Source organism: Acipenser ruthenus, chromosome 10, assembly GCF_902713425.1.
Source record: "Acipenser ruthenus chromosome 10, fAciRut3.2 maternal haplotype, whole genome shotgun sequence".
Lineage (NCBI taxonomy): Eukaryota > Metazoa > Chordata > Actinopteri > Acipenseriformes > Acipenseridae > Acipenser > Acipenser ruthenus.
Genome location: NC_081198.1, coordinates 52,480,387 through 52,493,213, shown reverse-complemented (window position 1 = coordinate 52,493,213; position 12,827 = coordinate 52,480,387). Strand labels below are relative to the sequence as shown.

Genomic DNA, 12,827 nt, shown 5'->3' with positions numbered 1-12,827 from the left:
CCAGTGATAACATGGCACTTTGCCTCAAGTACAGTAGATGTTTTAATAGCTGTGAATAAAACTGCAAGAGCATTGGACGAGGACCATGTTGGAACGTTCCCATTCAGTTCATTATGTTGTGAAATCAGTGTGGACGCTGCTGTCCCTGCTCTGTGCTGATCATGGGCTCCCCACAGGAGTACAAAGCCTGTAACCTGGAGTCATGTCCGGAGGTGAGACGGAACACTCCGTGGACTCCGTGGATGCCGGTGAACATCACGCAGGCCGGGGCGCGGCAGGAGCAGAGGCTCCGTTACACCTGCCGAGCTCAGCTGGCCGACCCCCACGAGCTGCAGTTCGGAAAGCGCAAGGTGGAGACTCGCTTCTGCCCCAGCGACGGTTCCTCCGCTTGCGAAACTGACTGTAAGTTTGCTTTTCAGTATCTCAAAGTTTATTGCAGGTCTTGAGCCCCTGGTATGAATACCAGCATCAGTGTTCATTGTTACAGTTGATCTGCTGTATAAAAACTGACCTGTAGAAGAGCGATACTGTTGTAAACGCATCAGTATATACTAGGTGTGGGCAATGATATGTACACTATATATACTCACTATATACTGTATCTATCTGTGGTGTCTGATCTGTAGAACATCGTGTGACTCTGATACTGTGGTGAAAGCATCACTACACTGTATCTATCTTGGTGTCTGATCTGTAGAACATCATGTGACTCTGATACTGTGGTGAAAGCCTCACTATATACTGTATCTATCTTGGTGTCTGATCTGTAGAACATCGTGTGACTCTGATACTGATGTGAAAGCATCACTATACTATATCTATCTTGGTGTCTCTTTCCTCTGGCAGCTCTGGTTGAAGATCTGCGGAGGAGTGGCCAGTCCTTGTCTCGCAGTGCTAACGGCGGCTGGTCGAACTGGTCGGGCTGGTCCTCGTGCTCCCAGGACTGCGAGACGGGCTACAGGACCAGGAAGAGGACCTGCACCAGCCCCGAGCCCAGGAACGGGGGGCTGCCTTGCGTGGGCTCGGCCGTGGAGTACCAGGACTGCAACACCCAGCCTTGCCCTGGTAACCCTTTACAGAGCTGGTGGGGGGGCTTGTCTTGCATTCACGTTCATGTTCACGGTGCTTGTCTTGCATTCACGTTCATGTTCACGGTGCTTGTCTTGCATTCACGTTCATGTTCACGGTGCTTGTCTTGCATTCACGTTCATGTTCATGGTGCTGAGGTCTGTATGGTGCTTGTCTTGCATTCACGTTCATGTTCATGGTGCTCAGGTCTGTATGGTGCTTGTCTTGCATTCACGTTCATGTTCACGGTGCTTGTCTTGCATTCACGTTCATGTTCACGGTGCTTGTCTTGCATTCACGTTCATGTTCATGGTGCTTGTCTTGCATTCACGTTCATGTTCATGGTGCTTGTCTTGCATTCACGTTCATGTTCATGGTGCTCAGGTCTGTATGGTGCTTGTCTTGCATTCACGTTCATGTTCATGGTGCTCAGGTCTGTATGGTGCTTGTCTTGCATTCACGTTCATGTTCATGGTGCTCAGGTCTGTATGGTGCTTGTCTTGCATTCACGTTCATGTTCATGGTGCTCAGGTCTGTATGGTGCTTGTCTTGCATTCACGTTGTAACAATCTTACCTAGTGTGCAATAACCAAACACCTAGGCCATAAGTGTATACTAGCACCAAGCATAAAACATTCAATACTACAGTCCCAGCAGGTAAATCAGTACAGCAAAAAACAAGGATTTCACGAGAACCAAGGGAGTAAATTTTAAACAGGATAGGTTTATTATGTCTATTTGTATATAGTACATAAGCACAAGTGTATACTGGAGTAATCAGAACGGTAAGTCTTAAGTAAGATCAGAAATCTGGCAAATATCAACCCTGACTCAACGGTAAGCAAACCAAACATCCAGGTTGGTAGAACAATTGGAGCACACCAACACTGCAATGCTAATCACATAAAAATGCAATTGGAAAAGAAACACATCTCTCTCTCTCTATATATATATATATATATATATATATATATATATATGTTACACGAACAGGCCTTTGTACAGATAATCACAATACCAATGTATAGCAACACCATTAATAAATCTGCCTCGCTGTTGGAACTGGAGTAAACAAAGAAGAAAGAGAGGGAAGGAGACAACAAAAAAACAGGCAGGCCAACCAATAATCAGGCTGTTAATTCTATGGCCCACGCAGTTGCAATAATTATATCCAAGTGTATGAGTACTTAAGTTTCAGTCCCGGGCTTGATATTAAAACACACCCAGAAAGTAACAAAACAAACAAAAACAAACCAATAGAGTTCTAGAAAAATAACACAATAATCCGGCAATCCCAAAAGGACGCTCTCCAAACAAAAAAACCCGAATGGCCATTCAAAAAATATTTGTAATCCAAACTGCAGCAAAAAAATAGAAAAGGATCGATCTCACCCGGTTATGATGAATCCGTGTGCAAGTCCTCCAGTTCATACAATGTTGGGAGTCGCCATTTGCTTGAATATCTTCTCTAGTTCCGTTGTCCCGTAAAAGCAGCAAAGAATCAAAGTAAAGGTATAAATCAAACCAACTGGACGAAAAATAGGACCCAACACGGAAGTATTGCCCAACGAGCACTGAGCAGAGTGTGATAATAGCTGTTGCACTAGTATAAGTCGAACCCGCTATAGAAACCGGTAAAAACCAAAACACGGTTGTTTGACCTAACACCGACTAGAAGCATGCTATACACAGACTAACTCGTTTTTTCTGCCGTTTGAACAGGTTGCCTGTAAGTTCTTTCTCTGTCTCTCTAGTAACTCCGTATTTTTTCTCTCTTCTCTTCCCCAACAGACTTTCAAAAACACTTTTTTATACCCTATTGGTCCAACACTTTAAGCAAAGGAAGCTCCGCCCCCAATTAAGGAAAACAGTAATGGCCAAAATACCTAAAACTACTTAGTCTAGGACCATAGCGTTTTAACCAAATATAAACAAATGTACCCAGCACACGAACTAAAACCATAATTCCCCCACGAGTTTATTTTTAAACCAGGCACGGATATAGATTATATATACACGTATGTAATGCGAAATATTAAGGAGCTAATTAAAAAACGCTGTCATGAAATAACGAGGATTGCCTGGCCAGGCTTACTGGCATTCACTTAAGAATGCGCAGGTGCTACGTTTCTTGCAGCACATTGTGTGGCGATTGCCACAACGTTCATGTTCATGGTGCTTGTCTTGCATTCACGTTCATGTTCACGGTGCTTGTCTTGCATTCACGTTCATGTTCACGGTGCTTGTCTTGCATTCACGTTCATGTTCATGGTGCTTGTCTTGCATTCACGTTCATGTTCATGGTGCTTGTCTTGCATTCACGTTCATGTTCACGGTGCTTGTCTTGCATTCACGTTCATGTTCATGGTGCTCAGGTCTGTATGGTGCTTGTCTTGCATTCACGTTCATGTTCACGGTGCTTGTCTTGCATTCACGTTCATGTTCACGGTGCTTGTCTTGCATTCACGTTCATGTTCACGGTGCTTGTCTTGCATTCACGTTCATGTTCATGGTGCTTGTCTTGCATTCACGTTCATGTTCACGGTGCTTGTCTTGCATTCACGTTCATGTTCACGGTGCTTGTCTTGCATTCACGTTCATGTTCACGGTGCTTGTCTTGCATTCACGTTCATGTTCATGGTGCTCAGGTCTGTATGGTGCTTGTCTTGCATTCACGTTCATGTTCACGGTGCTTGTCTTGCATTCACGTTCATGTTCACGGTGCTTGTCTTGCATTCACGTTCATGTTCACGGTGCTTGTCTTGCATTCACGTTCATGTTCATGGTGCTTGTCTTGCATTCACGTTCATGTTCACGGTGCTTGTCTTGCATTCACGTTCATGTTCACGGTGCTTGTCTTGCATTCACGTTCATGTTCACGGTGCTTGTCTTGCATTCACGTTCATGTTCACGGTGCTTGTCTTGCATTCACGTTCATGTTCATGGTGCTCAGGTCTGTATGGTGCTTGTCTTGCATTCACGTTCATGTTCACGGTGCTTGTCTTGCATTCACGTTCATGTTCATGGTGCTTGTCTTGCATTCACGTTCATGTTCATGGTGCTCAGGTCTGTATGGTGCTTGTCTTGCATTCACGTTCATGTTCATGGTGCTCAGGTCTGTATGGTGCTTGTCTTGCATTCACGTTCATGTTCATGGTGCTTGTCTTGCATTCACGTTCATGTTCATGGTGCTCAGGTCTGTATGGTGCTTGTCTTGCATTCACGTTCATGTTCATGGTGCTTGTCTTGCATTCACGTTCATGTTCATGGTGCTTGTCTTGCATTCATGTTCATGTTCATGGTGCTGAGGTCTGTATGGTGCTTGTCTTGCATTCACGTTCATGTTCATGGTGCTCAGGTCTGTATGGTGCTTGTCTTGCATTCACGTTCATGTTCATGGTGCTTGTCTTGCATTCACGTTCATGTTCATGGTGCTTGTCTTGCATTCACGTTCATGTTCATGGTGCTTGTCTTGCATTCACGTTCATGTTCATGGTGCTTGTCTTGCATTCATGTTCATGTTCATGGTGCTTGTCTTGCATTCACGTTCATGTTCATGGTGCTTGTCTTGCATTCACGTTCATGTTCATGGTGCTCAGGTCTGTATGGTGCTTGTCTTGCATTCACGTTCATGTTCATGGTGCTTGTCTTGCATTCACGTTCATGTTCATGGTGCTTGTCTTGCATTCATGTTCATGTTCATGGTGCTCAGGTCTGTTTCTCTTCCTCTGTGTGTTTCAGTGACGGGAGCCTGGTCCTGCTGGTCCTCGTGGTCCCAGTGTTCTGCCACGTGTGGAGGCGGGCACTACCAGCGCACTCGCACCTGTACCAACCCAGCGCCTGCAAATGGAGGAGACATCTGCATTGGGCTTCACACTGAGGAGGCTCTCTGCAACACACACCCCTGTGAAGGTACTGCATGTGGGCTTCTCACTGAGGAGGATCTCTGCAACGCACACCCCTGTGAAGTTACTGTATGTGAGCTTCACACTGAGGAGGCTCTATGCAACACACACCCCTGTAAAGGTACTGCATGTGGGCTTCTCACTGAGGAGGATCTCTGCAACACACACCCCTGTGAAGTTACTGCATGTGGGCTTCACACTGGCTGGACGATTTGGGTGTTTTGCTTCTGTGGCTGTTTAGTAGGGATGGACATACTATTCCCATTGTACAGCAGTCCAGGCCCTTCCAAGCTTTACTGTTTGCTTAGTTAGACTCACCTATAGTGTGGTTTGTCTGAAGCTTCAGTTTTCCATCCTTGCTATTAGTAACGCATACATACTGTGAGAACACATGGAAAGCTTTGAGCCAGCAGACCAGAAGACTGCACACCAGTTTTTATTACTAAGGTTATCCCTAGGAGAAATCATCCTTTCATTGCCAGGTACTGTGTAAGACACATTGCAGTAGAACATTCTCGTTGTTGTATCAAACATGGTAGAAGCTCTTTGTATTCCTCATTCCTAAAGAACGTTCTTTATTAAGCACACTCAAACTGTGACCCATTAACTCACAGCAACAAACATAGATTTGAGTACAAATAGAAAGCCTTTTTAATTGGCTCTTTTCTGTTGTTGTTTCTATAGCAATTATGGGAAATATAGATTCCCTTGTTAAAAAAATAAAATAAAACTACACATCATAAATATGACAACCCAATTAGATGACTCACAACTGGCAAATCTAATACATTGGCAGTTGGCGAGCAGAAAGATTTATAACACCTGAAGTGGTGCTGCAGCTAATTGATTTATAATGCGTTAGCGAATGCCCTGGGAAGCACTTGTCATTGAATAAATGTCTTGGAACTAGGTGACTGACAGAGCAGCATTGTCCTGCTGGCTGCTGTCTCCAGTGGCTGGACTCTTCAGGGGACTCTCTTATTCCAAACATGTGAAAGATGTTAGTAATGCCCATCAGTACTCTTTACTGCCATTGCCTGCTCTGTATCATGCCAAGACCCTGCTACCAAACCCTGTGTCTGGGGTCTGATCGTTGCTGTGTGTTCTAGGTGGCTGGACGGACTGGTCTGAGTGGAGCCTATGTAATGAGGAAGGTCTGCAGCTCCGCAGCCGGCACTGCGAGGTTCACAACCCGGGCTCCTCTCAGTGCCTCGGGAACGGCACGGAGCACAGGGAGTGCATGTACAATGAGATCCCAGGTACAGCACCGACTCCCACTGCATAGCACTGCAATCCATGTCAGACTTTGCCATGTGCCTAATTTAGACGCACCACAGGCTCGGGTGTAACTAATTAAGCTCATAGTAAATTATGTTTTCTGTCGCACAAGGTATGGATGCCCTGGCAGATTGAGCTAGCTTGTCTCACTTTGTCTTCTTTTTGTTCTGTTGCAGTGATCCTGCCAGCATCAAGTTTCGACAAGAACCTGCAATGTGGAGGTAAACGAGTTCACGTGATCGCTTTTCCACTCCTCTTTGTGTGTGTGGATTTTATTATTATCTGTTTTCATTCCTCCGACTCATCTCTGCAGCAAGAACTGACAAGTACGCTCTGCTCTGCTCTGCTCTGCTCAGCTCAGCTTGCCTCTCCTCTCTTCTCCTCTCCTCTGCTCTGCTGGGCTCAGCTCAGCTCTGCGATTTTGTTTTCAACTGAGATCAAAGGAGGATCGAGAGAGAGAGAGAGAGAGAGAGAGAGTTATTATTGTAACACAGACCCCACCCTGTTTGGTTTTACCTCGCAGAGTTGTTATTATTATTATTTGTTTATTTAGCAGACACCTTTATCCAAGGCGACTTACAGAGACTAAGGTGTGTGAACTATGCATCATCTGCAGAGTCACTTACAATAACGCCTCACCCGAAAGACGGAGCACGAGGAGGTTCAGTGACTTGCTCAGGGTCACACAATGAGTCATTGAGTGAGCCGGGATTTGAACCGGGGACCTCCTGGTTTACAAGCCCTTTTCTTTAGAGAGAAGATTGAAACTGGTTGGCTTTATTGTGAAGTAACAATCAGGCTTGTAATTAAAACCCTCAATGAATATATTATACTGGAAACCACTTACCCTGTTTCATGAAGCACAGCATTTTCTCCTTTCTCCCTGAACAAAGCTTCGTATAAAGTACCTGTGTGTTCGTTCATGCTGTGTTTTAAGCACCGTACTCTCAGCAAAAAGGCAAGATTGATACCACAGCTTATTTGAAGAACCTAACCCTACGATGAGGGAACTTGGGGAATTCATTTTTTAAATAGTGTAGGCGTGTTCCAACATGTTTTTGGTATATTGTTTACCTTCACCATTTTGTTAATGTGACAGTAATGGACTCAACCTTGCAATATTCAAGACTGAAAAAATAAAATGGCCAGTGAACAGTGAAAGTTTTCAGAGACCGTATTCTAGGTACCATTTTTGAAACCAAAGTTACACCAAAGCAGGGCTTGAGGCTTGAGCGGGACAGTCCTGCAGTTCACAGTGGGAAATACAAGCAGATGTTTAACTATTAAAGGTTTTATATGCAGTTACATTCCCAATGGCCCTCAGTACAGGATGGGCTGGTTTGGCAGTACAGCAGGACTGACTCGCACGGGATCAAGTTGTGTTCTTCTAACACATTTCTCTCTGTCCTGCAGTCAGCTGCTCACAATGGTCTCCCAATTAAACCAGGCCTCCAAACTGAGCAGGAGGCTGCATGGTTGGGCACCTCTTTCAGTAGCGACGCCTATTAAATGGGCAAGCTGCAATAAGCTCTCGTTTCTAAGGTTTCCAAACTTGCAAATTTAATTTTGTGAAGGAAGCACAGCATGCCTCTATAAAATTAAGATCTCCTATTTCAGTAAAAACAATACAATGAACTTCCAGTTTCTCATTTTCTTGAGTAAAGTGGTTGACTCATTGTTGCTTGTGTGTGTGTGTGTGTGTGCAGGTTACAGTGTGGTTCACCTGATTGCCACTGGCGTTTCCTGCTGCATTGGTGCCAGTCTGCTGATGTTCCTGATCTACGCGTACTGCCAGAAGTGCCAGAAACAGACCCAGGAATCAGCGGTGATCCACCCGAGCACGCCCAACCACCTGAACTACAAGGGGAACACCACGCCAAAGAATGAGAAGTACACGCCCATGGAGTTTAAGGTAGGAGACGTGTGTTAGCTGGGGCCAGGGTTACAGAAACTAGGGCAGCACACTCCTCCAGGAACGTGAGGGATCTCTTTGTTGGCGAATGCGTTACATACTGCATCACAGCACACTGCACAACATTAACCACCTTGCATCAACTCTGGCATCCAATAAACCTTTTATTAATTGCATCAGTTTAGTTTGTTTAATGCTGACCTGTTGCAGCAGTGTGGAGTAGTGGTTAGGGCTCTGGACTCTTGACCGGAGGGTTGTGGGTTCAATCCCCAGTGGGGGACACTGCTGTTGTACCCTTGAGCAAGGTACTTTACCTAGATTGCTCCAGTAAAAACCCAACTGTATAAATGGGTAATTGTATGTAAAATAATGTGATATATGTATAATGTGATATCTTGTAACAATTGTAAGTCGCCCTGGATAAGGGCGTCTGCTAAGAAATAAATAATAATAATAATAATAATAATAATGTTTTCCAGCTGTTGTCAGATACACTCATTTATCAAAATAGCAGATGTCTGTTGAGGTCATTTTCTTTGACGGCACCAATAAATTGAGCCATGAAGCTGAAGTATATGTAAGGCTGTAACACGGACTTGGCTAAATAATGGCATGGTCACAAAGGGCGTAACTAAACAGTGCTTCCAGTTTCTAATCCCCTTCATTCACAGCAATATTGATACTTTGTACTGTATCAATGCAAAGTAAAATGCACTACCCATTACAGCACATGACCTCACAAAGGGGGCAGAGTTGATGCACAGATGCTCGTCAGTACTGGATGTTGCTGAAGGATGGTGGTTTCTAAGGGGAAACGCTGGTGCGCTTGACCATTCTCGCTTGGTAGCTCAGCCTGTCCCTTCTTTCCATGAGTAATTCTGTGATTAACTAGAAATCTGACTATTGAAATCTGCAGTTTGTTCAACTGTTTTGTTGTTTTGCTTGTGTTACAGACTCTGAACAAGAACAATTTGATTCCAGATGACAGGTCTAACTTTTACCCCTCCCCTTTGCAACAAACCAACGTTTACACGACCACCTATTACCCAGCGACTGTGAATAAATACGACTACAAGCCCGAGTCCTCTCCCTACACCAACAGCTGAGAGCGTTACCCCCCCTGCTGCGCACTGGATCTTTACATTTCTATCATTTCATTTAACACATATAAATACGACTACAAGCCCGAGTCCTCTCCCTACACCAACAGCTGAGAGCGCTACACCCCCTGCTGCGCACTGGATCTTTACATTTCTATCATTTCATTTAACACATCCACTTCTTCATGAGGGCTTGTGGGGCTGCATTTTAATGTACCTCCTTCATTGGGACAGGAGTGCTCAAGGCTGTATGGAACTGTACAAACAGACTATAGCCTGGACAAATGGATACAGGAACAATATATTACACTTGTGGACTTCTCAATTTGAAGATGGTACTTTTCGTGAATAATGTTCCCCTTCTGTCAAAGAAAACAAAATGCATGAATATTGGACTGCTCTGACAGCCCTGGAGGAGCTGCTGCTTCTTTTTATTAAAACTTTCAGGATGGCTGTTGGACTGAAGATGGGAGCCGTCCGCTCCTGAGTTAAGGGTTATATTGACTTATTTTAGAGGCCTTGAAACAGCAGCAGCTTGGAAGCCTTTTCCATGCCCTGCCCGGGGCTTTCCCACCAGGTTAACCCTGCTTGCTCACTGCAGTGTGATTTTGAGTGTAAAGAAGAATTGCCATTGCTCAATAATAAAGCTAATCAAAAAAAGTTGAATGGTTTTCAATGCCACGGTATTTGCCAAAAAAGCCTCAACTTTGACCCTTTGTATTATATTCTTTCGAGCTGCGTGCGTGTCCCCGGTTCCTCTTTCTAATAGCCTTCTCCAAACACAATAGATTTGATTGCTTAGAGCTCGTTGTGTTTCTAAGGCAAGGAGGAAAGGGTTGCTGTTCCAGACACATCGTTCCAGGTGGAATCTCTTGAGCTGGTTAATGCTGTCTTCTGAAGAGCCAGTGAAGCTCGGTTTGTGTAATTAAGGTTAAACCTTTTTTTTTTTTTTTATTCCTGCAATGTCAACCTAAACTTGACTCGGTCGTGTGAATTCTAATTCCTAATTGTGGTTTTGTGTGTGAACAGATTATGCAGTTTTCATAATTCAGAATTATTGCAGTGGTAAATGTGGGAGACTTGACATTATGAAGGGGGAACAGTATGCAATTAATCAGACTGAAATAATATGCTACAGTGATTGCAAACATGATTTGAATTAATGAAAACAAATGTGTAATCAAGTGGGCTGAATGCTGAACCAGTGGAAGCTGCAGATGTGGGAAGTGATTAGAGGGACAGGGGTTGAGGAGAAGATGTACGCCACTACAGAACACACAGTGAGATGTACACGCCACGGTACGACCCTCTGTGAACCTCAAACTAAAAGGGAATAATGCGCCTCCAGTTCCCAACAGTCTCAACTGCGCTCTTATATGAACTATTCATGCACTACATTCGGCCATAATGTGTGTCAAAAACAGCATTGAAAGCAGTACATGGCTTTTAAACAAACACTCTGTGTACAGTGAGTTAGCTTCATTTTATTAGGGCATTTCCAGGTTTTAGTTTTTTAAAAATGTTTTAATGCCTGGTGACTGAGCACGGCACTGGTTACCATGGTAACCTCACCTTGCCATTGCATTTGTACATAGGAGGAACTGTTCACTGACAACATAATGACATTGATATAATTAGTCTAATGTAGATGTGTGTTGTATAGTTAACACTGTTTTAAATGCCTTATAGTTGTACAAAGTGCAGAAGTTGTGTAAATACCAACCACAGAGATTGTAAATGGAGTTCAGCAGTACTGCTTGTGTGAGAATATTCAGGTTCAATGTACTTCAGTGGTCTGGCTGCTCTCCTTCTCCAATATGACAAACTCCTATCGGATGTGAGGGATGCAATTCCTCATTATAAATCAGTGGGGGTTTTTTATTATTATTTTAATGTGTGATGTTTTGTTTTAAATATGAGAAATTAAAACGACTTTTTATTCTCCCTTTGTTACACTGAACAATCACTTGACTTGCGCTGGACTGCGCGGTCACTGTTATTGCACAGTGCATGTCCAAATGCTCATTTTCAGCAGAACCGACATTTTAAGGATCTTCCAGTAAAAGCTTATCTTATTTCTTTGTAACTTGTTTCTTTAGCATCACATATCCGTACAGCCCCTTTGTTTGTTATAATTGGGAAGCCAGGGCTAGACATTTAAAATAAATAATTGGGTTGTACTATCACTCCGTCACCTGTGTGTCTGGTTCCTGGGGTATACCATGACTCTCACTCCCTTGCTGTGTTAATAGAAAGATGATACATTACACAACAGATCCGTGGTTCTCACTGCAGTAGCATTGCTGAACTCCATACTGAAGGCCCTGTGCCTCCTATGCAATTGATTTGGTGGTAGTGCTTGATAATAATATAATGTGATCTAGACAGTAATCACTGCCTTTTAGACACTGTGAATTTTTTTGGTACTCTATATTTTTGTATATTGTACATTGTAAAGAATAATAAAACAGAACCTTGATGCCAGCTGAAGTACGTATGGTGTTCTTACCATTGCGTTGCCTGTGTTCATGTTCTATGTACTCTACAGTACTGCTGTAGAAAAAACAACAGCCAGGTCTGAACCTTATGCGTTTTGGATACCCTAATTCTAACCCAACTCTAACTCTACAGCGAGCCCTAGTTCTTCCTATTGGTGATCTGAATCAGTTCTTCTAAGTATTTGTCAGTACTAGAAGTGAACATGTCTTGTGCATGCTGTCACTTTGTGTAAGAGAAGCCCCCTCATGCAGTTGGAGTAAGAGCTGTTTGTTCTGTGCACACAGATGGAATCTTGACCAGTCCGTAGCAGTGATTGGTGGAGTGCTGTTCCCACAGGCATGACAACGCAACAGCATTTCCATTCTCTACAGCAAGCTGTTTTTTTTGTCTTAAAAATATAAATAGCAGCGCTGTAGGTCTTCGGAAGGAGATAGAACATGAATGTCAAAAGAAAATCTAAAGCAAAAACCTTTATTTATTTATGAACTGAAAGGCGCATTCCTATTGAATGCAGTATCCGGCAACTCATCCTGAAATGAAGCCATTGCAGAGGTGAGTGTTTCATAAGAGATGTATATAAATCAGGTTCCAAGACAATGAGTTGTGACAAGAGCTTGAACAATGCAGTCCTTTATCCTAAATGTCTTGACCGTGCTGGAAGATCAGAAGAATAAATCAGGAATTCCATTAAAATGAGAACTTAAGTTATCCAAACAAATACTGAGGAGTGTGCCCAATAAGCATGCAGGGGGAGGTTATCCGTCTCCTCGACGTTTTGAAAGGCAGAGCTGTTCCTGCAGGAGCGGGCGAGAGCTTGCTCTCTACACTCTGGACAGGCCCTTTTCAATATACTTCATTTTAATTTTATGAAAAAAAAACCCCAAAATAAAACCAAAAAACCTTGCTATAATTTAAAATCATGTACCAAATGTCAACATGGTTTTGAATTGGAACAAGTGTTTTTATTCTTCACTGTGCATGCTCAAAAAAGGAATCCATTTTCTTAACACAAAGTGCATATTTAGAATGAGTTAAAGATCTCAATGAGAATCTGTGCAGAGCATG

General features: G+C 43.4%; 1 protein-coding gene across 1 annotated transcript in view; it reads left to right on the top strand.

Moving 5' to 3' along the window:
- The window catches only part of LOC117412131 (semaphorin-5B-like), a 78,444-nt gene extending 66,670 nt beyond the window's left edge, over nt 1-11,774 (top strand). Inside the window, 7 exon segments of the mRNA XM_059031335.1 lie at nt 177-402; nt 847-1,065; nt 4,810-4,980; nt 6,083-6,232; nt 6,428-6,472; nt 7,958-8,163; nt 9,117-11,774. Of these exon segments, the coding sequence (XP_058887318.1) occupies nt 177-402; nt 847-1,065; nt 4,810-4,980; nt 6,083-6,232; nt 6,428-6,472; nt 7,958-8,163; nt 9,117-9,269 (1,170 nt within the window). The 3' untranslated portion in view covers nt 9,270-11,774.
- The last annotated feature ends 1,053 nt before the right edge of the window (nt 11,775-12,827 follow it).